The sequence below is a fragment of the Perna viridis genome, chromosome 4 (genome assembly GCF_037379345.1).
Source record: "Perna viridis isolate PV_CMFRI_1.1 ecotype Kerala chromosome 4, ASM3737934v1, whole genome shotgun sequence".
NCBI lineage: Eukaryota > Metazoa > Mollusca > Bivalvia > Mytilida > Mytilidae > Perna > Perna viridis.
The window spans coordinates 6,573,695-6,600,775 of NC_142448.1; the positions used below are offsets into that span (position 1 = coordinate 6,573,695).

Genomic DNA, 27,081 nt, shown 5'->3' on the forward strand with positions numbered 1-27,081 from the left:
TGTTCAGCATGATTAGATCTATCTGTGGTGAAATTTACATTTCAATCTTTTAAGCCATGTTGGAGTTATTGGTCCTTGTTAAAATTATTTGCCTTGAAAGGCAAAATTTAACCAGGTGTGCAATTCTGGCTCCTGGGAGCCTCTTTTTTTAAGTTTTATGGCACGACAGGACAATATGTGTACAGTCGTTTTAAAGTTTTCATGTATTTGATTGATTCCAACACTTGAATTTATTGTATTTCTCCTGTTTGTTGTAGGAAAACTCCTTGATATTCCATGTTGTCAGTTCTCCTGTTCATGGAACTCTTGATTTAAAACAAGGAGATTTCTACATGCCTGTGACTTCATTCTCCATGGCAGATGTTTTCAATGGTGTGATTAGCTATCACCATGATGGCAGTGAGACACTTCATGATAACTTTGCCTTTACTGTGACAGATGGCGCTAGTAACAAGTTCGCCATGCAGAAGGATCAGAGTCGTGGTGATATCAGTGTTACTACTCAGCCTGAGGTATCAGTACTTAGTTAAATGTGACAATATGTAAAATGAGGATAAGTATAGTTACTGATATTGCATGTAATCAAAAAACAGCTTGACTGTACTTAATGGTATAACAATAAGTACTTCATATGAAATTTAAAGTGTAAGGTAGAAAATTATATCGTTTTTTTTTCTGGTCTTTGTGTGAGACCTATTTTTTTCCTTAGTTCATATCCATGTTTTTTTCATTTTCCTATTAAGCAATTTTGAAAATTCTTATTAGCAATGTATCTAAAGGTGGTAAATTTATAATTAGTTTTGTTGTTTTACTAATGTGATTTTGTTACTGCAAAAAAAGAAGCAATTAAATACCAAAATTGGAAAAAAAAGTGTTTTTCATTTTTCCTAAAATTTAAAAATTAATAATTTGAATGTTTCTGTAATGTTACAACTTTTTTCATGTTTGTCTCCTGTTTTTTGCAATAGTAAAATGATCATAGTAATTTCGTAAAAAATAATAGTATATATTATTTCATATAGCATCAGTGTTGAACATTAAACAAAACCTGATCCTCTTTCCTTTTTTTTTCATTAAAGTTTTACTGTTACAATTTTTTTTTCAGTTTTGCCCATTTCCACTTTGTTGAGTTCAGATAAGTTGAAACATGTTGACCATGTATATGATTTCAATATTGGTTAGGAAAAACTTAATTAAATATATTTATATTTTCTTTTATATATCTATAGACTTTTGAAATTGACATTATGCCACTAGATGATGGAATGCCAGTCTTGAAGACAAATCTTGGACTTCAGTTCTTAGAGCAGTCTGGAAATTTGGTGAGTTTAGTTATCCAGTATAACATTTCTTATTTTTGACCACCTCTGATGTACATCTGTCATTCTTGCTTACTTGCTTACTTGCTTATGCCTTTGGTACCAATGAGGTACATAGGCCACCAACAACACTCCTCCATCTAGTTATGTTTTGTGCCAGTCTGACTATGTCTTGCCACTTGTAACCCTCTGCTTCCAGTCCAGCTTGTAGATTTCTTCTTCATGTGTTTCTTGGCCGTCCCACTTTTCTTTTCTCATGAAGGTTCCATTGCAATGCTTGTCTGGTGATGGAGTTTGCTGGCTTTTGTAAGGTATGACCTATCTAGCACCATTTCTGTTTCTTCATCTGTCATACTAAGAAGGCAATAATCCTAAAATTCTGGTGTATTTAGTGGTTTTTTGAAAAACACCAAATAAATTCTGCTAAATATCTGTCTTGCTCTAAAACAAATTTGGAAAAAAAATTTAAATGCCAATTATTTCCTTTACATTTTTGCCTCAAAATTGCCAAAAAAACCACGACTTCCTCCCAATATCTAATGTTGAACTTGCCATATGTAACTCATTATTACAGGCCTACAACTTGATCACAGCGAGAGAACTAGAAGCTACCGATATAGATACTACACCTGCAGACCTAACATTTGTTATAACTAGAGGTCCTGAGTATGGTAGATTAGAAAACACAGCTAATCCTACTGTGGCTATCTACTCGTTCACACAAGGTATGGTGCACAATGTACTGCAGAAATAAGGACATTTTAGAGAAGTCAGACTTAAACACTCCAAGTAGCTCTCAATTACACTGTACAAGCAATGAATTCACAATAAAGCATGAAAATTTAGTAGCTTTAAATACAAAGCATAGGGGCCCGATACTCATTCTTAATTGGAATACATTGAAGATCTTACTCAATTGTAGATGACATTGACCATGAGGTGATTCGCTATGTTTTGACCTCAAAGGATGAGGTCACAGAAGATATGTTCACCTTTGACCTTGTTGACAGCAAACCTAATCGTGTAATGAACAATAAATTCCACATCATGTGGTCTGTGGTAGAGTTTGCTGGAGAAGAGTACAGCGTGATGGAATCTGAAGGGGTCATCAGGATTCCCATCGTTAGAAGTGGGAATCACAAACAGGTCAGTATCTACAACTTAGAACTTGTTAAGTGAAAATTGCACTTAGTAAATCATATACAAGTACTATTTGTGGATGTTTTAGTGTTGACCTTATATTAAATACTAAAGTCACACTCTGTATGCAAAAATTACCCGGTAAATCAGACAAAATAATAAATGCTAAAACCAAATTTCAGCTGTAGTAATTTTCTACAAGGCCAAAAAAACTTGGAAGTTCAAGTACTAGTAGGGTAACTTAAGCTTTTATCTTATCTGTCTTTGACCTATCATTAGTTTAGGCAGTCATTATATTTTTACTTAACAGTATAGTGTAGTCACATGTTCTACCTCACAAGACTCAGCTACCTCAGTAACCATGGTTACACATCCTGGTGACCAGGATTATGTTGCCCACATGGGCCAGGTTCAGTTTGATGTCTGGCAGGGCCATAAAGTTTGTAGTGTGATAATCAATGATGACTCCACCTATGAAGGATCAGAAAGATTTATTGTAGAATTGTCAAAACCTGTGTACAGTCTGATTGGTGAGAAAAGAAGAGCTATAGTCACAATTGTTGATAAGGAAGACAGTAAGTTCACCATAGTGATTTGGTACTAATTAAATTTTGTGCATAGAGAGATATTCATCTTAAGGGTGTTATATTGGGTTTGACATATTTGATGCTTGCATATACAACTCCTTATGCATTCAGTGAATCTGATCAACCATCAAATGGATGATGAGTATTATGTGTATAAAGCCAGATATCCATAGCCTGATGGTACAAAATGAGATTATTCTCCATTGAAGGTTCCACATGTATATAGTTTGTAAGCTCTATTTCAGGGATCATGCAATTGTTATACACTACCTGAGGTTGTTCATTACATAATATTATTGTTTTCCATGATACTACTGTACAATCATGCTTGCAGCATATTCTTAAATGTTAAATAACATTCCCAAAATTCCTTGTAGCATTATGAAAGTTTCATTATCAAATGTTTTTTGCTACATTACATCTTGAGTATTTTATTTGTTTCTAGAGCCAACAGTAGAGTTTAAGGACTCTGTTTATCACACCAATGAGACTAGTGGAACGATATCAACAACAATTGTCAGAACTGGTACGTACTAAGTACTGAAATTTGTTTAGATTTTTACAGGTTTTTTCATGTGAACTAATTAATGGTACTGCTTTTATATGGTTCTGAAAAATATCTTCATAGTGTTTCATAGTGTAAAAGATCAATTTCACCAGTTCTGTTTTCCCTGTGATTGCTAGTAGTCCATTGCAAAAATAGTGAAAATCATGAGGTCACAATGTGCAATTTTAATTTTGATCCTACACTCATCTGTATTATGTAACACTTGATATTTTCTTTGTAATTTGTGGTTGACACCGAGTGGATCAACCATAGCTAGTATAAAACACTGAGGAAGTTTTATGTTGACACCTAGTGGATCAACCATAGCTAGTATAAAACACTGAGGAAGTTTTATGTTGACACCTAGTGGATCAACCATAGCTAGTATAAAACACTGAGGAAGTTTTATGTTGACACCGAGTGGATCAACCATAGCTAGTATAAAACACTGAGGAAGTTTTATGTTGACACCTAGTGGATCAACCATAGCTAGTATAAAACACTGAGGAAGTTTTATGTTGTATTGAATGATCTTATAATTCTAACTGTGATGAAACTTGAAAAAAAAAAATATGGCAACACATGCTCCCAGTTTTTAGTGAAGTCCGAGTTGCTCATTTGCTTTTGTTACTTTGTATGTATGATTTTAGTTACTGTGTGTTCTTTGTTGTGTATGTCTGTTTTCCATGTCGGGTCTTTGTCCCTGGATTACATTCTTTTGGTTACCGCTATAACCTTGGTTCCCTTGATTACTCTTAAAGCAATACACTTAATATTTCCAGTCATTAAAGTTGTCATGGTTTGAAATATAAGACACATTTAGTAATGCTTAAAATGTATTAAGTCTGTGGTTACTAATTTTCAATGATTTCCAAAAAATGAACACCTTTTCAGGTTAATGTACCTGTAAATGTGAAACAGTATAATGTATGACACATTTATTTCAAAGGTAATATATTTTGCTTTTTTTTGTTTTCATGGTGAGAATAGCTCAGAATTATAGATACATATTATACTGTTTTATTCTCAGGTGATTTAGGTATCAGTGTGTCTGTTGTGTGTTCCACCAGAAGTTTAACAGCCAGGGGAAGTAACCTTAATTCTTTAGACTCTGGATCAGACTACATCACACGGGGAGAGAGTAACCTTTACAGGATCACACTTACACCTGGAATGAGGGAGGCCAAGTGTGAAATCAAGGTACAAAGCAAAATATGTACCTTGCTATATTATAGATCAATTTTCTCATTTCAGCTGGTTAATTGAAGCAATGACCCTCAAAGTGTGAAGACACTCAGTTATCTGTCTGTTTATCCATACTTTGCTCTAGTTTCTGTCATTATTTCCTTCTTATTCTCCTACTCTGTGATGAAAGGAATTTTCCAGTCAATAAGAGTAAGCAAGAGCAAATTTCACATGTTAGGATAAATTTTGTAAACTGAAATTTCTTTAAAAAGAGAAGCATTTTAAAAAATAATAATATCAGTTTCTTAAAAGCTTACATTTTGATTAATTTAGATAATAGATGACAGTGAATTTGAAAATTCTGAGGAGTTTGAAGTTGTTTTATCTGTACCTACTTACAACACAGCTATAGGGCCAGCTAATAGGGCTACAGTTATCATTGAAGGGCCTAATGATGGTAAGTTTACCATAGTTAGTTAAAGAGTTCAGAGTTCTAAGGAGGTTGTTTTACCATATCCTCACTATAACACAGCTATAGGGCCAGCTAACAAGGCTACAGTTATCATTGAAGGGCCTAATGATGGTAAGTTTACCATAGTTAGTTAAAGAGTTCAGAGTTCTAAGGAGGTTGTTTTACCATATCCTCACTATAACACAGCTATAGGGCCAGCTAACAAGGCTACAGTTATCATTGAAGGGCCTAATGATGGTAAGTTTACCATAGTTAGTTAAAGAGTTCAGAGTTCTAAGGAGGTTGTTTTACCATATCCTCACTATAACACAGCTATAGGGCCAGCTAACAAGGCTACAGTTATCATTGAAGGGCCTAATGATGGTAAGTTTACCATAGTTAGTTAAAGAGTTCAGAGTTCTAAGGAGGTTGTTTTACCATATCCTCACTATAACACAGCTATAGGGCCAGCTAACAAGGCTACAGTTATCATTGAAGGGCCTAATGATGGTAAGTTTACCATAGTTAGTTAAAGAGTTCAGAGTTCTAAGGAGGTTGTTTTACCATATCCTCACTATAACACAGCTATAGGGCCAGCTAATAGGGCTACAGTTATCATTGATAGCCATAACCATGATAATAAGTTTTGTGCACATTTATTATCTAGTAATGAATTCAATGCAGTAAGATTTGTGATGAAAGAAATTCAGTGTTTGTTTGCTAAGTAAGGTTAGATGTCAAACCATGGGAAACACTCATATTAATGTTACTCTACCAATTAATGAGTCTGATTCTATTGATAACATCATTGATTCTGATGTTTTGATATGACATGTATTAAAATTATTCCTCTTCTATTATTTGCAAGTAAACAAAACAAAACTTTTGAAAGTATAAGACTGAAGAGATTATTGTACAAATGTTACCAGTTGATACCATCAGGACATTTCACCTTTACATCTACTTCCTCTGAATTAGCAAGTAAACCTGTAGAAGTATACTTTAGTAAAATGGTATATGTTATACCCTCACTCAATAAGTAGGTAATATATTGAAATCGCCTTGCCTGTCTGTCATTCCATTCTTTTTTTAAAATGGTACATGTTATACCCTCACTCAATGAGTAGGTAATATATTGAAATCGCCCTGTCTGTCAGTCATTCCATACATTTGTAAAATGGTACATGTTATACCCTCACTCAATGAGTAGGTAATATATTGAAATCGCCCTGTCTGTCTGTCATTCCATACATTTGTAAAATGGTACATGTTATACCCTCACTCAATGAGTAGATAATATATTGAAATCACCTTGCCTGTCTGTCATTCCATATGTTTGTAAAATGGTACATGTTATACCCTCACTCAATGAGTAGGTGATATATTGAAATCGCCTTGCCTGTCTGTCATTCCATCCATCCAGATTTTGTCACAAATATCTTGACTCCAAAGGGATGGATTGATTTGAAGTTTGGTATTTGGCTTTATGTAGAAAGGGCATATTTTATAAGCATTTTGGTTGCTGTCCATTGTCGACTTCCTGAACTAGTGGTTGTATAGCTAGAACAACAAAACATGCAACTTTATATTCTCAATGTAATGAAGTAATACTTTCTTTGCAGAATCACAAGTGTCCTTTTTGCTTTCTAAATACCATTTTGATGAAGATTCTGGTGACATAGAAGTACAAGTGATTCGTCAAGGGTCTGATCTGTCACATGATACTATTGTATGGTGTGCCACACGAATGACAGAGCCACCCTCTGCCATCCCAGGACAGGATTATATCCCCAGTTCTAGTCAGATAACATTTAGTCATGGGGAGACAACTCAGGTATGACATATTATGTTCTTAGATTTTTTGTTATGATTTTTGGGTAATAACTAGAACTGCAGTTAGGTACATATTGGACATGTCTCTAGTAAATATTCTCTATAGTTATCAGTCCAAACTGTAATCACTGTATGAACTGTAACTGAAATGTACTTATTTTCCAGAAATGTAGATTAACTATCCTGGATGACACAGCTGATGCCAAGTTAGAGGGGAACAAGACATTTGTTGTTTTCCTGAGTACACCAATAGGAAGTATTCTGTCTCTTCCTTACACAGCATCTATCAGTATCTATGACACTAATTTGGATGGTAGGTTGTTATTGTTTGACATTAGAGCTAATGCAAGTTTTGTTCATAGAGGTTCATACATAAAACTATCAAAATATGTCCCCTGTAATTATAGAATTCTGCTTTTTGCTTGGAGAACAAAGTGTAAATAAAACCTACATGTAACTGTACATGTTAAGTCCACTAATTCAGTTGACGCAGAAACTTACATATAAACCATATTGAATGATGTTTTGGACGTTCTTAAAAAACAAAATTAAAAAAGAATTCTTTCCTTTATGAAGAACAAAGTGGTTACTATTTCTTTCTGAACATTAGGTACAACTTGTATCTTTGATATTTGTTCTTTGTAGTTTGTTTTAGAACTAGAATAGAAATAGTTGATATGGTTGACATCAATTAATTTCTATCTGATTTTTATAATGTTTATGGCAAGCCAAAGTGGACAAAAAGACATATTTTTGCTACTTGAATCATGAACTAATACATCCTATCACACAGTCTAAAGAAAAAAAAAAAACTTGTCTGTAAAACGAATAGCCAATATCTTAATAATATTTTCTGTCCTAATTTCAGTACCAAAAATGTATTTTGTATCTAAAGAATACACAGTAAATGAGAGTTCAAAGGTCATCAATGTGCCTGTACTAAGGTCTGGTGATCTAAGTTATGAATCATCAGTGATTTGCTACACACGACAAAACACAGCACAGGTGATGATGGATTTTTCAGAGCGACCAATGACAAACTTGTCTCGAATAACATTCAAGAACGGAGAACAGGTATGTTAATAATACTTGTTTCCTTGTTAAGGAAGTCATTTAGAGGTTATATATAAGAGGTATAATTGTCAATCTTTTAAATTGATAGGGACTGAACATCAGGGACATCCTATATATGTAGATGCTCAGAAACTTGAATATCTCAAAATGTTTCTGTCAGAAATGACAATTGCAAGTGATTGTTTGAACTTTTAACACAGATGCATATCATTTGTTATTTGAGCACAAATAACTCTGTCCCTCATACCATATTGCAAACTAAGTCTTCATAAAAATCTACTGAATTTTTTTTTCATGGGTCAAAGGCAAGGTCACAGAGTCAAAGGTTTACACATGATGCCACATTTCATATTTCCCTCACTTTTGATTTTCTTTTAGCAGGAACATAATGCTTCTAAATATTATACTATAGTACTGAATAGTTTATATCAATGAAAATAACAAGAAAGTTTAGCAAGCGTCACTATTATTTAAATGATTTGATTTATTTATTCTTTATCGTAGCAACTCAGAGACTTCCATAGATTTTGGTCACATGGAAATGAACATCACATCTAAAAATAGGAGATGTGGTATGATTACCAATGAGATACTGTAAACCGTGAAATTTTCGCAGCAGTTTTATTTTTGCTATTTTCGCACCAAGATCTGTAACACGAAAATTAAAATGTGGATGTTTTCTTGGTGAATGATTGGGAATTGAAAACTTTGCAAAAGCAGATTGATAGCAGAAACTGCAAAAAAGACAGCATGAACATCTGTTTACATTTGTCATCCACCCCAAACATCCAATAATAAACTTCTACAGGTCATCACACATTCTTCAATGATGGGAAAAACCCATACCATGAAGCGAGCTGTAAAAGGCTCTAAAATAAATGATGCAAAACTATTCATAGAAGAAAAAAATTAACCTAATATATAAAAAATGTAGAACAAATGCAACTAAAATAAAAGAACAAGGTCAACCGCTGGACTGCAGGTCCCTGACAGTACAGATAACTTATGGAGCTGGAATCTGGTGAGAGAACTGTTGTTGGGTTGATATAAACTTTCAATTACTACAAACTTGGTCTAATAAAACTTGATCTTATATTTTTGTAATAGTAATTTTCTATCAATCATTTTTTTGTTCTGTTTTGTACATTACAGGTCAAGAATTGTACTGTGACCATTGAAGATGATCCAGATTTTGAACCTAAAGAATTGTTTTATCTGAGATTGACAGAACCCAGAGGGACAGATCGTAGTAATGCTAATCTAGGAGATATAACTATGACCACGATCTATATCACTAATGCTGAAGATGGTATGATATTCAGTTTTTAATTAAGGGGGTATACCGTTTTTCTCTTGTTCATCTGTCAGTCCCACATCTTTTTAACAGTTTACTCTGCATCTACTTGCCACAAGCACTTGGTATTTTGACTTATGTTGGGACTAGTGTGACAACAACTTCCTGTCTGTTGGCTTGATTAATATTTTGACCTTAACCTAGAGTTTGGATGTGGGGATATCGCTAAGCATTTGCTCACAGATTTCTTGTTTAGCATGTTTTTGTGTTACTTTTGGCTTCTTGGATCAGACTAGCTTGGGCATAGATGACAGCTGAAACCTTTTTGTTGATCAAGTTAATACTCAAACATAAAACTGACTGGAAAAAAACAGAATTATGTTCTATTTTTGATGGTTTCAATAGCAAGTGAGTTTTAATTTTCTATTTTACATCAAATATGGTTTGGATTTATTCTTTGTTTAGTTCCTAGGATACAGTTTAAAGAACAGGGATACAGTATAATGGAACCAGTGTTTGCAGATGTTGTGTCAACCTTGGTTGTCATGGTGATGAGAATGGGTGACCTCAATAAGACATCAGTTGTTCGATGCAGCACTAGGGATGGGTCAGCTGTATCTGGGATGGATTATAATGCAAAGAGTGTTTTACTGGAATTCAAACCAGGTATTTTGATTTTAACAAGAATTGAATTAAACTTGGATAGATAATTTCTTTAAAATAGAGAATTGAGTGGAAAAAGTTAGATTTGCAAAAGACTCTGTAAACAGAGTGCACTGTACTTTGTTGGATTTAATACTATATTCTATAACTTTTAATGGCTTTTCAGATTAACATGTTGGTGGTTATTGATTAAGCCAATTTAGCAAAACTGAAATATTATCAGTAATTTTTGTAACAACTTTTGTGACCAATACGAAAAATATATCTTTAACATATGAGCATTTTATAAATTTGTAGGAGTGAGATCTCTGGAGTTTCCAGTAGAAGTAATACACAATCAGGATACAGAGTGGCATGAATCATTCTATGTGGTATTTGATGAGAATAGTTTCCGTGGAGCTGAGCCAGGAGATATTGTCTCTACAACAGTAACTATACTGGATGATGAAGTGTCTGGCAGTCTGGTGTTACCAGCACCTCCAGTAGTAAGTGTTGAATGTCTGGTGTTACCAGTATCTCTTGTTGTAAGTGTTTAATGTCTGGCAGTCTGGTGTCACACGCTTCTCCTGTTGTAAGTGTTGAATGTCTGACAGTCTGGTGTTACCAGTATCTCCTGTTGTAAGTGTTGAATGTCTGACAGTCTGGTGTTACACACTTCTCCTGTTGTAAGTTTTGAATGTCTGGTAGTCTGGTGTTACACGCTTCTCCTGTTATAAGTGTTTGATGTCGGGCAGTCTTGTGTTACACGCTTCTCCTGTTGTAAGTGTTTAATGTCTGGCAGTCTGGTGTTACACACTTCTCCTGTTGTAAGTGTTTAATGTCTGACAGTCTGGTGTTACACACTTCTCCTGTTGTAAGTGTTTAATGTCTGGCAGTCTGGTGTTACTAGTATCTCCTGTTGTAGATTTTTAATGTCTGGCAGTCTAATTTTACCAGTATCTCCTGTTATAAGTGTTTAATGTCTTGCAGTCCGGTGTTACCAGTATATCCTGTTATAAGAGTTTAATGTCTGGCAGTCTGGTGTTACCAGCATCTCCTGTTGTAAGTGTTTAATGTCTTGCAGTCTGGTGTTACCAGTATCTCCTGTTATAAGAGTTTAATGTCTTGCAGTCTGGTGTTTCATGATGTCAGTTCTGGATGAGTTATCCTCCCTCAAGATTTCTAGACTTCATTTATGTTCTCCAAATGATAATGGATTTATAGTTTAGGATTTTTTTTTTTTTTTTTTTTTTTTCAAATGGAACGTAAGGGTATCTGTGATCATAAGAATCATAAGATCCACCTTTCCTTTACTCCCCATCTGAGAATATTTAGTTTCCTTTGGAGATATCTGTTGTTTTATAGGTTATTTCCCTGTTGCATTATGATGATGTAGAGATGGGCATGAAACAACCACCAAGTCCTGGATACCCAGTGGTTTGTGTGACTGTAAGTATACATTTTGTGGACTGTACACAGTGAGGTACCTGTTTTTGTAAGTTTTTTTTCCTTGTCCAAGGAGTTTTTGGTAAAAAAGTATATATATCACTGCAAACACAACGTTTGTAAAACAAATGCTGGGAACTAGATTGTTTGTTACAAAGATTTGGAATCTGATCACAATTTCATTTCTCCAAATTTCATAAAAACTCAGTATCACTCATTTTTTATCCCCAATAATTACTTTTGACTACATTCTTTTATTATAATATTAGGAGGAAACAAATACATGTGTGTGGTTTACGTTACAGTGAGTTGACAGTGACTTCTGACCTTGGTGAACTGGAATAGCCCAAGGTAAATACCAGTTTTGCCAAATGAGTTTATCTATTGATTAGTAACAATGGAGCTTAAATGCTATGGTCATTGAAGTAGACACCTTCACTCATGCAATTAAACTGCTGTAGGAGAACTTTTCCTTCATATGGAAAATTAACCTGTTAGGAGTTTCAGTAGGTGACCTCTAGAGTGTAATAAAATTAAAAAAAAAACTCCTGTACTGGTGAAATCAGTGTTCTAATAATAAGGAGGCTTACCCTACCGGTGCACCTGGTCCATGCTCCCAGTTTTTAGTGGAGTCCGAGTTGCTCATTTGCTTTTGTTACTTTGTATGTATGATTATAGTTACTGTATGTTCTTTGTTGTGTATGTTTGTTTTCCATGTCGGGTCTTTGTCCCTGGATTACATTCTTTTGATTACCGCTATAACCTTGGTTCCCTTGATTACTCTTGCTATTCTTCCATTTTTTATATGTTCCCTAAAAGTTATTGTTACATGTAATCATATTTTTTACAGGAAAATAAATCCACACTCTGGATAATGTGAAAAATCCTGATACAAATTTTGCTATTTTTACTGTTATATAATAAAAGAAGTGTTTAGTGTTTTTTTTTTTCACATATGCTTATTCAGATTTCCAAAATCTTTTTGTATTCTATTTCATTGTAATATCAGTAATTTTTATTAGAAAAAAAGTTAGTCTTTGTTTCACTTAGTTTTAGTATATGAACATGTCTACAAGTGATAAAAATGGAGTTTTCAGTCAATGTGTTTCAACTTTTATCCAGCCAAAGTTATAAAGAACTCAAGCTTTTTCATTAACTATGCCTTTTTTGTGGGTAAAAATCTCCTATTCTGTAGTTAAAATCTCCTGCCTTGTAGGAAAAAATCCCTTATTTAATTGACCAGACATAAAGCTCCATTGTTACTAATTAAATAGATGAGTTTACTTAGCAAAACTGGTATTTACCTTTGGCTATTCAAGTTTAACAAGGTCAGTTCATCCAGGAAATCCACAGTAAAAATGTCTGAAATATAATTACTAATAAATGCTTTTTTCAGCCTTGTGATGTACATTTTCCAACATATTCTACCACTCGCCAACTTTGTCAGAGATCTGGTATTAATCAGACTTCCATGTTGTATAGATGGGAGGTTGCTATGCCAACACCTGATGAAGGGTCAAGGTCACCTTTTGTTCCAGTTACAGACAATACTGTATTTACAAGTGTAGAATCCCAAGTTCTAGACAGCATTTATTTCAGACCCAGTTTTCATGTTCGATGTGTTGCCCAGCCTCTTCATAGAAATTCCAATCCAGGAGTTCCAACAAAGAGTGAAGGAGTAGTTATCAGTAGCAATACTGGAATATGTAAATCACCTGTCTATGGCAGGTCAAACAATTTTTATGGAGCTCAATCTTTCCTAGCAAAGTTAGATTATGTTGGACCTGATGATGAGAAGCATCCTAACAAGGTACACATATCTATCAGGATACCACATAAGGATGGCCACATCCCTCTGATTTCTACACACCCATTACACAACCTCAGATATGTACTATCTGACCCTGTGTATAGACAACAACATGTTTGCTCTAATCTGATCACTGACAAAGAAAGACATAGTGTTATAGACAGTGGATTTCTGGACAGTGCTCATATGTTTTTACCTTATCACAATTTTCCATACCAGTTTGATGATAATCTTAGAGAAAATAAGACAGTTAACTTGTACCGACATTTAGATTTAAAGTCATGTATGTGGAAATTTGATGCCTGGTATCATATGACCAATCTAGTGGACTTATGTGGTGGAAAAGTTGTTTCAGATTTCCAGGTAAATATGTTGTTTTATTAACTTAATAAGAGTAAAAGCAAGGTTTGATTTTTTTTTTCAAACTCGAGACATAATCAGAGATCAATAAAACAGGGATGAAATACAAGAAAAAATCTGGAATTACTGAAAACAAAAACATAAATAGCAAAATCCACCCTACCATATCTAGTTACATTTTGACTTTTATCACGATAAAACTACTGTGAGCCAACTTTTTCCATAATGGCCAACATACATTAAATGAGAACCCTGAGAACCAGTTGGTCCAGTCAAACCACTACCCCCCTGCCGGAAACAAAATCTAGGCATTAGAAGGTTTGAATGCTTGAGGAATAGAACGCAATAGGAACGCAAAAAGAGATCAATTTAAATCTGAAAATCTGAATCAATTCCAGAGCTACTCATGACTTGACATACCTTGACAATTCAATTTATCCATTAATTAGTTTGTTATAGGAGGAGAAAATGGAACAGATTTGCTTACACATGATTAATTAATTGTGTCCATTGCCTTAAACCCTTGAAATGGGAAATAAATAAAGTATCGATAAATATAAGTTGCTTAACAGTGTGTTCGGTTGGTTCCAGGTAAAGGAAGGTGGTAAGACATACCTGACAGTACGTGTACCTCTGTATGTATATTACCTGTATACTACTGCACCTGTAGGATGGGGATCACTACAACACCACACAGAGATGGAGTTCTCTTTCTACTATAGTAACATTCTCTGGCAGTCAGGACTTGAAAGTCAAGGCAAGATTGCTGGTGATTTACAAGTACTGAAAGTACTAGTAGGTAGAGATGGAAGACTTGTTGTTGATTTCAAAACCCAGACTAAATTCAGAGGTAACTTTTTAGCTAAATTTCTTAGACTTTAAATCAAAAGTCTTTGATGCAAGTGTTTTTGCAAATTCAATTAAAATATACCTATTATGAAAAAAATAATTTCAATTAGAAGGTAAGTGTATTGGTTTGCCTTTTAGCTCAATTTGTGACTGTCAAATCCATGCAAGACGCCTCCAAATCCATACTAGACTCCTCCAAGTTAATGCTAGACGCCTCCAAATCCATGCTAGATGCTAGAAGCCTCCAAATTCATGCTAGATGCCTCCAAATCCATGCTAGATGCTAGAAGCCTCCAAATCCATGCTAGATGCCTACAAATCATAAAATCTCCAAATACAATACAGAAATCTCCATTCCAATCCAACTCCCAAATATTCATGTGAAAATGAAAAAGACATTTTTTTTGTTTACATCTTGAAAGGCATTAATATTGTGTTAGTTAATTGTGGAATTTACACCTTGTTTATAAGGGTATGCAATGATGAAATTCAACCTTAAAAAGAAATTGTTTCTGACCAGAATGTATTACTTGGGGCATTAATGCAGGGTTAGTGCATGCTCATTTTTTTTAAAGATTTTAAAATAAAAGTTGTGGTCGGGCCTATAAATAACTAAAATTTAATGTGTATCTTACAAAAGAGGCTTAGACAGAAGGGGTTTCTATCCCTGTCTATCTGCTTTTTACAGTTATATGACAACTGATAACAGGAATTTTGTGATTTTTTTTTTTGGAGGGAGGGGACATTATATATGTTTTAAAAAGAGGAAATGTTTGTATAGTTGTCTGATTTTTCATTTAAGATTGACAGGACTCAAAATGTCAAAAGGAAACAATGGCTGTCACATGCTTAAGTACTACTGTTCATTCTTAACAGGAAAAAAGTTAAATTTATCAGACTCTGTGAATTATTCAAGGAACAAGGTTGCATTTATCTTACTTAACTAGTGCATCATGGTATAACCTTAATCAAAAATAAATACTTTCAGCGGTCTACAAAAGGTCTTTAAATAAATTTTTCACAAAAACTAAAGGATCTTTTTTATAATTTTAGGATTGTATGTTTCCCAACATCATACACTACCAGATGTTAAAAGTAGAGTCATTCCTCCAGCAAGCATACCTTTAACCTTTGACCTTAACTTGGTTTGGTCACAACAGACATTTGACAGTCCACATCAGCTATGGAGAGCTACCAGTGATTACAATTTAAAGGTTTGTGAAAGGAAGTCTCGTTCAAACTTTATTAGATCACCTGGCCATAGACTATGTGAGCTACTGCCATCACTTGGCGTTTGTCGTCAATATCGTCATCTGCTGCAATGGAAGAAGGAGGTTTAGCGTGCTGTAAAAATTATTATACCCATCATTTTGTTTGAAATGCCTGTACCAAGGCAGGATCATTGCCGTACCAGCTGCTCTGGTGGTGTAATACCTATTTTGCCTGATTTATTTTTTACTTGACTTGATTATGAATTGAATTAGTGTTCAGTGATTTTGTTGTTACCATTATTCATTAACACTTTTTTCTTCTCTTCTGAAACTACTGAACCAATCAGAACCAAACTTGGTATGAATGTTCCTTAGGATATTCTGCATTGAACTATTGTGGGGACTTTTGATCTGTTACTAAAAATTGATCAGGGGTCAGTCAGACGTTTTTCTCATGTTCTCATACATCTCCAAAAACATTAGGTTTAGCCAAATTCTTTCAATTGCTGAAATGATCTCAATTATAAAGCCTACAAAAGTTTGCATTGGATCAAAGTTTTAGAACGAATCGTTGATAGAGTTATTGCCCTTGAAAGGTGAAAAATGATATTTTTTGGCAGTTTGCAGCCAGTATCTTGAAAGCTATTTTAAGTTTAAACTTTTAATTGTTGAAATGATCCTTATGATAAGGCCTACAAAAGTCTGTGGGGATCAAAGTCGTCAGACAACTCCTTGGTAGAGTTATTGCCATCAAAAGGGCAAAATGATGTTATTAGCAGTTTTCAGTCAATATCTTGGAAATTTTAATAGATAGAAAGAAACTTTCAAATGATGAAATGATCCTTATGATTAGTCCTACTAAAGTCCAAATTGTTGGACAACTCCTTGTTAGAGTTATTGCTCCTGAAAGACAAAAAATTAACCATGTGAGTGATTCAGGCTCCTGTGAGCCTCTTTTTAAAGTTAGATAGAGTTTTGTATATTTCTATTTATTTTTCCTTACCTGTCTGTTTTGTTTTTATTATTTTTTTAATTAATTGGTATTTGGTATGCAGTTTATCTCTGATCACACATGTTTTGTTTTTGTTTTTTTTTAATGATTGGGAATTGAGTATACAGTTTTGTCTCTATCACACAAAAAAATTTTGTATTGATAATTTGAACAGAAAATCATTGATTTATCTATTAGATTTTAATATCAATTAACTTTATATACATCGTTGTAAGACTTTCATGTTTCTCTGTTTTAGGACTACACTGGGAAGTACACTATAGAACTGATTCCTTGTTTGGTAAAGTCTACCCAGATATTTATGTCAGTAGACACACCATGCACAGCTAAACAGCCTCAAAGGTAAAAGATGATACCACTTTGGTATTAGAAGTGATATGGAACAATAAATAATCAACGTTTATATTTGGTAAAAGTTATTTGTCACATTGTACAGAAGAAAATATCTTATTGCTCTCCTTGCCTTTCTGTTATCCCTGGTGATATTCAGAATGTTGAATTGTTGTTTTTTGTTGGTATAATACTAGAACATCAAATATAATATGAGAAAGGTATTTATCTTAAGTGCAAGCAAAGCTTTGAGTAGGTTCCCTTTTAAATAAAAATTGATTTCATGTCATTTGTCATCTGTGCAAAACTTAATTTAGGATAATCCGGCAAGATATTCCAAATATTTATATTTTTATGGTAAAACAGCTCAGGGTTCGGCAAAGAATGCCTTGTTTTACCACAATCTGTAGTAATTTTTTTTGATAATGTCTGAGGGGATCAAATAACGCGGGTTTTTGAAATGTTTTGGTTAGCAGGTGTTCTGACTACATTTCAAAGCTTCAATAGGTAGAGATGTAGTGTTTTGCTTTGATGAAAGTTTCTCAACTGGTTAATATGAAAAAAATTAGACAAATTTCTATACATTAAAGAGGAGCTTTGCTTTCTGATAATACTTGCATTAGAAATATTTAAAATGTATTTTTTTATAGATTTGAAGTACCAATAGCCTTTCAGCAGTCCAATAGGCCTGTACCACTGGTGTACTCTCTTGATACCAGGTTTGAATTGACCAATAACAGAGAAGTATTCCTAAAGAACCCTTTTACAAGTTCAGCTGTACTGGATCCAGAATATGATAAATCATTCGCTCCTGGTTTGTAGTATTTCATTTTCAATGTATTTTAGGCAGCACCAATTTTATTATGCCCCTGCTTGCTGAGTGGTTTTTATTGAGAATAGGTTTGAGTTAATAGATAAGAAAGGGGACCAGAATTAATCTTGAAAGAAGTTGGATGTGGGCAATAAGGATAGATCTAGAAATAAAAGTTTCACTTTGGCAGAGTACAATGTACAAGTCTAAGATTTGTGTCCTTTTCATTTCTTTTTGATATACCAGTATATAGAACCTAAACCAAATATTGTATATCAGATGTCTCAAATTGCATCAATTTTACCCTTGCAAAGTGGGGATGTAAAACTATTTCTCCCATTCATAGGCTTCATTCACACCGCACGAGCAAGTGATTAAAAATTTGTAATTTCCCGCCACGTGTCTGGAAATTAAAATGTCACATGAAGATTCCCACTCTTATCACGCTTACCATGTTTACAGTTGTTATTCATATTGTTGATCAATTAAATACTTGTTGATTTACGAATGTTATTCATATTTTAAAAGATTAGTTGGTAGTGTATCAACTAATCATAATGGTAGTGATATCGATGATGCAATGACTTGATGACTGGAGGGGAGGTCCGTGATGATGTAGTTGATGTTGCGAGATTTTAGGGTGTTTGTTCAATTTATTTTTTATGGTATTATTCATGGGAGAAACAGATTTCTCCATTCAAGATAGTTAATAGTAAATTCGATCCATGGATATTTTATAGTTATTAAAAATTTTCCTTTGTTGTAGAATTGTTTTCATTCCCAAAATGTTCATGATAAGTGTCACAATAAGCTCATGAAACTTTAGGGGTAGAAATAAAAATTGGGGCTTGGTTTTTTGTGGGATAAGAAGAATTATGATTAGTGTTCCTGAAAAGGATATTTTCGTGATGCGATATTTTCCAGAATATTTTTCTTGTATTAGTTAGTATTCTATTTGTTGTTTCATGTACATGTATTAATTTTTTTAAGTTGTTCTTATATACTGTTATTGATTTTCGCTGTGTACTAATTTTGGCTATTTTCGCGGTTGCCTAAGAACGTGAAAATTATTGTACCCATGAAAATATATTCATATTACCAAGTTTTTTTACTGTTATAATCATGATTTCCACAATTTTGAATAGAAACGTCGTTTTGTGTAAGGGTCGTATCATTCAATACAATCAAGTATGAATTGATAATAAGTCTATTACAAAAACGTATATGGTAAAAGCTTGTGGGTTACAATTTCTAAATCCATGATCTTGTTTACATATTTGTATAAATGGCCTTAGAGTAACTGTCACATCAAAGAATAGAAATCAATACTGTGCAAACTTTTTATTCACAAAAAGAACAAAATGTTAGTGTTAAACACACACTACAGGTAATCACCGATAAAAGATTACCATTTTACACACGCTGATAACTGTCAGGTAAACGTTAATCAGTAAAAATGCAATTAAAGTGTCAAAAGTTAATCCCTACAATTAGCCACAGCTTGGGCAATTTAGTGAGTTTTTTTAAGTTTTAAATAAGAATACACTGTTAGATTAAAATGGCCAGAGGAAACTATGTGGACTTGTCAATTTGTTATTGTCATAATAACGGCCATCATTAATTTCATTGAAATATTAATGGTAAAATAATTGATCAAATGAGAGATCACACACTGCCAAGATTATTGAAAAACTTAATTTCTTCAACCTTGAGAACGGCAAAAAAATAATACCCACGAACATGTTGACTTTAAAAAACCACGAAAATTAGCTACTGTGAAAATGAATACATTAACACTATGCGTTTATTTATCCTGAGTCAATAACAAAATTAATGAATTACTTTATTGTTTTAATGAAACTTTATGGGAAGGTTTGAAATTGTACACAATATATGTAGTTTTGTATGAAGGATGATCAGTTTTGGAAGATACCTGTAAGGGGAGATAATCCAAAATAATTTAGGTATAAAAAAAAATTGATAATTTTTGTGAGTGTTCATAATAAAGGTAAAACAAAACTGCTTAATTCAATTTCCTTTGTTGGGAGGGGGGGGTAAACAGTAAATGAACTAGCTAGCTAAATCAACGATTCACTGGGAACATGAAAGTAGCCATTACATTGTGGCACAGACATTTCAAAATGAAGTGGTGGGTTAAATCAAATTTTATTGCTAGCCAAACCTCCTACTTCTTTGGTGGCCATAAGAGTTATGATGCAAGTTAATGTTGCAGTCACATTAGTGTTTTAAGTATTTAATTTTGGTTTTAGACCAAGTTCTTAATTTTTCAGGTGAGACATTGTATGGCCGTGTGTTATGGAATCCAGCCCAAGATTTAAGAGAAGCCTACACACTTTCTGTAGAAAAGGTCTATCTCTGTACAGGTACTGTAGTGTGTAGTGTTTTTACTGCTTTTGCCAAAATATAAATAAAAAACAGTTCCATATAAGAATCAAACAAGACAGATAAAAATTATGGTGATACACAAAAAAACTTAACTCTCATCTTAGTTACAATCCCTGTACATTTTGCTGTGGAAATCTAGTTAAAATATAAAGGATTTTAAGTGTTTTATAACTGATTTCAGTGTATAATACTGCATTACAGGTTTCTGAACACCTTAGCTGTCACTTAAAGTCATAAGTGAAAATTCTTTTGTATGTTTAAATGTCACAATCAATGAACCTATAACTTTCAGTGAAATCAATTTATTGAAAAATTATGCGATTTAACAATTTAACTTGTATCTTTATTTTTTAAACCTTATTCTAAATATTATACACCTTTATAAATCTGTAGGAAGTGATGGTCATATCCCAACTTTTGACCCAGTTGGTGATGTGTATGGAGATGGACCACAGTTTGGTTGTCTTCAGCCAAGCCCTAAACTTCAGCATAGATTCCTTATCTTGGTATGTTGACTGTTCAAATTACTCAATATAAGTTGAATAATTGTTAGTGGTTTGAGGTCTCACTAACCACTTCCGGGTCAAATGGCCACCCCCCTATGTAGTACCAAAAACACACTGAACCTAGACATATGCATTGTAAGTGCATTATTTGTGTGTATTATGATTAAAAGTAGTCAAAATAAAGCTGAGAATGTGTACTTTAAAATCATAAATGTAATTAACTACAAAAGTGTATGAATATTGTTTACATGTGTGTGAGTAATTTGCCTCCATGCTGTCAGTTAGCAGACAGGTAAAAATGTGGATTTTCAGTATTATTTATTCAAGTAAATTTTGTGAAGAAGTTCTACTATGATCGTACCATTAGCATAATGATTTTGGAAGCCTTATTTTCCAAGCTTCGCAACGGTATGCAGCTTTAAGATGTCATTTGTCCTGGGAATTCACAGTGAGACTTTGAAAATTACTTTTTTAACATGTAAAGTAATGGAAACGTTAGAAGTGGTTAGTGAGACCTGAATATTCTTGTATATTAGTGGTTTATACTAAGCTACTGGCTAAATCTATGTTGCCCCTAGAATAAGATCATCACTCTAAATAGAATGACAAATGACCTCTTTTTGTCATTTTCACCAAACATGACCCACAACAAACAGCACTGGTGGATATACTGATCACCCTATCATTAAAGTCAATCCCAGTTTTTTAGTGGTGTTTCTACTGTTTGTTTTCCTGTGTTTATTTTTCTTTGTGTTGTGTTATTTGTCTATTGTTATTTTGGTGTTGTTGGCTGTTTGAACTGTCGTATGGTTTTCGTGGGTAAGTCAAACCACGAAATTTGGTTCCCAACGAATAGTAGATTCCCATTGATGTGTATACTGAAAACTTTAAAACCACAAATTCAAGAATCCTTGAATTGTGTTTCTTCCCTGATACATGGAAATTGGTATCCACGAATTAAAGTACATTCAGAGTATTATATATCCTCAATATACATGTAATTGAGGTCAATGCTGATACCTAATGTATTTCAGGACAAAGGGAATCCTGATGTAGAAGTTGGTCATTTCCACAGTATTCCATTCCATGCCACATTTACCATAGATCTGGAACATATTGGGGGTGTGGATGGATTTTCATTCAGTGTTGACCCTTTATACAAGGTATGAACCCTAATCAACAGTGTCAATTGTAATCGTTACACATAACTAAGGGATTAGTTTTTTAATCACCTTAAAGATTGCAGAATCTATACAGGATACATTTAAACAGCAAATACATTTTAAATTGTGGACTTATGAATGAAATCTATCCATCATCTATTGCAATGAAGCTATTATATTGATTGAGGACTTAGTCCATGGTTCATATCCATTTATCAGAATTATGTAACGATATCTTGATAAGAAGTTTGTATTTTTTATAGGTTAGCTCAGGGAACCAATGGTACCTACAAGTTATTTATGTGATCTCTAAATCAGGGACATCACGTCATCATTTCCACAGTAAACGATCAGTTATATTCCCTCCACGTCAAAGACGCGATATATCTACCTCATTAAAACCAAATAATTCCAGTCAGAATGGAACAGACATTCTTCACATTCCTATCAGTAACAATCTACTGCAGAAGAATGACAAGTTTGAACAGTCAGAAAATAGAACGTTAAAATTTCTATTGCCATCTGTATTTATTGTTATCATTGCTTTTGTGATAATCATTTTCATTATATTTAAAAGGCGGAGGCGGAAGAAAGAGCCTGTTTTTGAAGAATCTAGAAAAAATAATATTGAATTAACCAAAGAAAATTTCTTACTTAATCAAAAAAGATTGAGTTTAAGACTCTCAGGATCAAGGGTCAATGTCAATGTGACAGAGGTCAAGGACAGTATTGTAACCTCAGGTGAAAAGGAGAGAAGACCAAGTGTTAGGATTAAAAATACAAATGTTATGTCTCAGGGAAAAATTCAAGGAACTGAAGTATGATATTTACTCTTAATTCTAAATCGAAGTATTTTTTTACTTTTTTTTATTTTATGATTACAAGGTGTTAAAAAGACATCATTATTGGATACTAAAACAAATGTTGAATACTCTTAAATATAGAGAAGAGAATTTTCTAAATGTAATATTTTTGTTTAATAATAGAAATTTATCATAAAGTACAACATATAATATCAAGCCTTTTTCTGAATGCATTGCTTTTGTGCCAATTATAATTTCATTTGCGCCAAAAATATATTATTGTACTTGGGCCAATTACAGGTGATTTTAATATAATATAGAAATACTTCTATATCATTATTTTACTTCTTTCTCTTCCGTCCCCCAGCTGTACCCGTTACCCTTGCTAACAGCGGGGAGGTGGTAGTACGAATGTTAAAATGTTTAAAACACTCAAATCTCATTTACATCATTGTCATCTTTAAATCATAAATTGTTTTTTTTTAATTTTTGGCAACCTATACATAAGGCCATCAAATATTCCCTTTGTTCTGGATTGGATTATGTCCATCTCGACACTTCAAAACTGCAAGAAAATATACAACATTTACACTAAAAGCTTACAGTTTTGTATAAGTACAAATTGTTAAATGTTATTTATCTTTCTTTACCTAACTGTTACCTGGAAACTAACCCTAACAAAATAATTAGTCTCTGGCGCAAATTAAATACAACCATATGGCACAAATGAAATTGTGAATATTTAAAAAAAAAAATGGATCAATCACATGATGCCCCTTTATCTGCTTATCTATTTACAACAAGTGAATTATACTGCATATTTATGCAGTACACATAGATTTGTATAAGACCTTTACCTATTGTACCTATTGAAAATAAGGGTTTTTTTCAGGCTATGTGTACAATGTTAAAATGGATCTTGTTGGGACTAGATTGCATAAATTGAGTTGTTCCTATTTTTTGGCACGATAAAATTTACAAATCTTAGCAAGAATATACTCAAGTACAAATCAATATAAAATTTAGACACTGCCAGTGGTAGAGGTGATTCAAGGTGAATAAAAAACATCAAACAATGGACTATAGTTCTTCCTGATTAAACTATACATTTATCTTCCACATAAATCAAGAATGATAACTCTTGCAAAATATTTCCATACACAATCTACATGTATATAATTCAGTATCTCCAAAGTGCAACATATAGAGGACAAATTAAGACTGGTTATTTAGTCTGTAACTACTTCTTGACTAGAAATAAAAGTGAATATGGAAGGTTTTTGACATGTATGAATCACCTCCAGTCTGATTTTTATAAAGACTGCTACTTAATACCTTATTTTTGTTATAGAAATTTTTGTTGATAGAGCAAGAACCTAGCTCCTTAGGTAAAACATACAACTCTACTATCTGGAATAAATTTATACTGTTGAATCAGAGTTATGGAAGTCTTGATATTTTTGTTTATTGTTGAATGTTTTTAATAGTGCTTTTTATATGTTGTTTATTTTTAGTGCCATTTTGTTAACTAGTATTTTTCATAAAGGTCTGTGATTGTTTTATATCACAGTTTACAATTATTAAATAACTACTAACAATCAGTGTTCATCTCATAGTAATTAATTAATCAACTTGGCACCAGAGTATTTCAGAATGCTGTCAAATTTGAAGCGTTTTGTCAGTTGAAGTTGAATTTTCATATAACCCAACATGTTCTGCATGGTTTGATTACCAGATTATAAGGTGTGTTGTATTTGACAGGTTCTGGATTACCAGATTATAAGGTGTGTTGTATATGACAGGTTCAGTTGCATTTACAACGTATAAACAAAACTAATCTGTTCAACGTTTTTTGCAATCCTTCATCAGTCACAGTTCAATCTCCCTTAAAACCAAGACTAATAGCTATTTACAACATGTGACTACTGATTAGTTTGTTTTTATTTTATGGAATGTCATACATGACATGAATTTTGTACCAAATCCCCATTTTATGATTTGGTTTTCAAAGAAACTAGAAAATTTGTTTACTTCTTTTGTATGAAATATTTGAAATGTTGTATTTTTTTTTTTTTTGTACACTAATGCAAAGAATTAAACTGGACAATAAAAGCAATGATTTAAACTTTTAGTTTTTTTTTCTCCAAATTGACCAAATTAAACAAAAAGAAACATTTGGCATTAATATACTGCAACTGCAACCATAAAATTCATACAATAGGTTTTGATTTTTAAACCAGAAAATAGTTCAACAATCTGGAATATTTTGGAAACAAAATTCTGCCTTCATTTACATTAAGGTCCCTTCTCAAACTTAAAGACACAATAAAAGCAGATAGATAGAACTTGTTACAAACATTATTTATTTTAAAGGTTGTAAACACCATATGTTATATGAAGGCCTAATACTCTTGCATTTTGTACAAATCCCATGTAAATGAACTGAAATTTATATTTGAGGTGCCAAGAAATGTCTGATATTATTATTGATAGTGCAATACATTTCATGTAGAGATTTACTACTTTGTAATAGAAATCCTGCTAATACTCATTAAAAGTATTGAAACTTATAGCTGATGTTGTTGTGATGGAATTTGATTTTTTACTTCATATAGATCTCATAAGATAAATCCAGTTTACCTTGGATTGATTCTATATATTTATTTGTCATGCAACATCCACTGTTAATTCTGGCAAAAATTAACTTAGTTCAGAGAAAGTTTCTAGGTTTGAAAGGTTGATTTTTATAATGGGAATGTTAATTGTCTTGCCTACCTCTCCTTAGAAAAGCAAAAAACTCCGAAAATTCTTAAGCATAAAAATTACAAAATCGGTACAACAGAGTTTAATACAAATGTACACCATACCAACAAACTCTACATAATGAAAAAACAACAAAGAAGCTATTGCACCAAGAGTTAATTGGTGAGAAGATGCTAGGTAGCAAATGGCTTCTAAAATTTATTGTTGGCTTTCATTGTCAGAAAACCAAAGTTCATTAAAGTGCATTTCCATCCTACAACAGGAACTCCTAGGGTTTCCAAACCATGGCCAAATTTCCACTCTTATTAAATATAAATGATCATGTTGACCTAATGAATAAAAACTTGTCAATCATTTTGTATGCTGAATACTAATTTGGAAATACACTAAAACTGGGAACCTGTTTCAATATTTTAAATCCCTTTATCAGTTTCAATTCATTTTGAACCTGTGTAAACCAAACACCTGCCTAATTGCTTCAATCCTAAACAGGTTAGACAAGTTTTACTGTAACATCTGTCAATCAATACATTTATCAATAAACACAAGTTTAATGCATTTTTTCATTTCAAGAGTCTAAATAATAACATGTAATTAGTCATCATGAATCTAGTATTGGTTCATATGGATCATACATTTACATGTTTTAAACATTTCAAAACTGTTACAATTCCAAATTAGATAATTCAGGTTTTGTAGTGACAGAATCTATTGATCAATAGAAGTAAGGATGATGTCTGCATTTTATACTCATTGTCAGCATTGTTTAGATATATAACAGGCACATGTCGTACATGTAATTATAAAAAGTATTCAAACAGCACATTTTGCAATATTTTTTTTAAGAAAAGCACTAAATAAATTAGATTAACAACTTGACTAAGAAACATTTTATAGCCAAATATATGCAGTCAAAGAGTTTTTCAATTATCCATTGATAATTATACAGTGCTTCAGTCATCATCAAACTTAATATGAGATCTACAGACATTGTCTCTACCAATTTTCTGTGCCTTTTCAATCAACTGCAAGAAACAAAAGAAAATTTTAAAACTACATGTATTATCAACTGTTAAGTCAACATAATATGTGTCAATGTTTTTGTTTTATACCTTCAGTACAGGGACATTATTTGTATCATAATCCCATCATAGTTTGGGAAGTTTTTAATATTGGTTCCCTTACTCATCAAATAGACAATTAAAATATCATTTCTCAAAATATGAAACAATTAATCCAAAACCATGCAAATCATATCAGATATTCTAACATGATATAATTTGCAGAAATTAGCTACCATGTTATAAGGCCAACTTTCTCATTGAATACTACAGTATTTGAATAGTTCACTTAAACACTTTACAAAAAAATATTACCTTAGTGGATCCCTTCTGTTTCTTTTTTGTACCCTTTGTGTTAAGTTTGGAATTTCTATCTGCTTCTAACTTTTCCCAGTAATCTTTTTCTTCTTGTCCTGAAATATTATTTAGAAATCCTATTTGACATACAATATGCCAACAACAACTCCTTCCTAATTAA

General features: G+C 32.9%; 2 protein-coding genes across 3 annotated transcripts in view; one reads left to right on the forward strand and one right to left on the reverse strand.

Moving 5' to 3' along the window:
• The window catches only part of LOC148618657 (extracellular matrix organizing protein FRAS1-like), a 101,540-nt gene extending 76,191 nt beyond the window's left edge, over positions 1-25,349 (forward strand). For both annotated transcript variants that reach the window (XM_088577772.1, XM_088577773.1), the window contains exons 40-63: positions 258-512; positions 1,230-1,322; positions 1,894-2,044; positions 2,242-2,465; positions 2,770-3,034; positions 3,492-3,572; positions 4,624-4,793; positions 5,112-5,235; positions 6,852-7,063; positions 7,228-7,375; positions 7,931-8,136; positions 9,289-9,445; positions 9,896-10,096; positions 10,391-10,578; positions 11,438-11,521; positions 12,915-13,691; positions 14,280-14,538; positions 15,591-15,751; positions 16,999-17,102; positions 17,741-17,904; positions 20,193-20,285; positions 20,701-20,813; positions 21,848-21,976; positions 22,240-25,349. In XM_088577772.1, coding sequence (XP_088433898.1) covers positions 258-512; positions 1,230-1,322; positions 1,894-2,044; positions 2,242-2,465; positions 2,770-3,034; positions 3,492-3,572; positions 4,624-4,793; positions 5,112-5,235; positions 6,852-7,063; positions 7,228-7,375; positions 7,931-8,136; positions 9,289-9,445; positions 9,896-10,096; positions 10,391-10,578; positions 11,438-11,521; positions 12,915-13,691; positions 14,280-14,538; positions 15,591-15,751; positions 16,999-17,102; positions 17,741-17,904; positions 20,193-20,285; positions 20,701-20,813; positions 21,848-21,976; positions 22,240-22,800 — 4,920 coding nt within the window. In that variant the 3' untranslated portion in view covers positions 22,801-25,349. The remainder of the gene's footprint in view (positions 1-257; positions 513-1,229; positions 1,323-1,893; positions 2,045-2,241; positions 2,466-2,769; positions 3,035-3,491; positions 3,573-4,623; positions 4,794-5,111; positions 5,236-6,851; positions 7,064-7,227; positions 7,376-7,930; positions 8,137-9,288; positions 9,446-9,895; positions 10,097-10,390; positions 10,579-11,437; positions 11,522-12,914; positions 13,692-14,279; positions 14,539-15,590; positions 15,752-16,998; positions 17,103-17,740; positions 17,905-20,192; positions 20,286-20,700; positions 20,814-21,847; positions 21,977-22,239) is intronic.
• Positions 25,350-25,609: 260 nt separating this feature from the next.
• Positions 25,610-27,081, reverse strand: part of LOC148618658 (la-related protein 7-like) — a 34,643-nt gene continuing 33,171 nt past the window's right edge. The window contains exons 12-13 of the mRNA XM_088577774.1: positions 26,919-27,016; positions 25,610-26,567 (exon numbers count right to left, since the gene is read on the reverse strand). Coding sequence (XP_088433900.1) covers positions 26,496-26,567; positions 26,919-27,016 — 170 coding nt within the window. The 3' untranslated portion in view covers positions 25,610-26,495. The remainder of the gene's footprint in view (positions 26,568-26,918; positions 27,017-27,081) is intronic.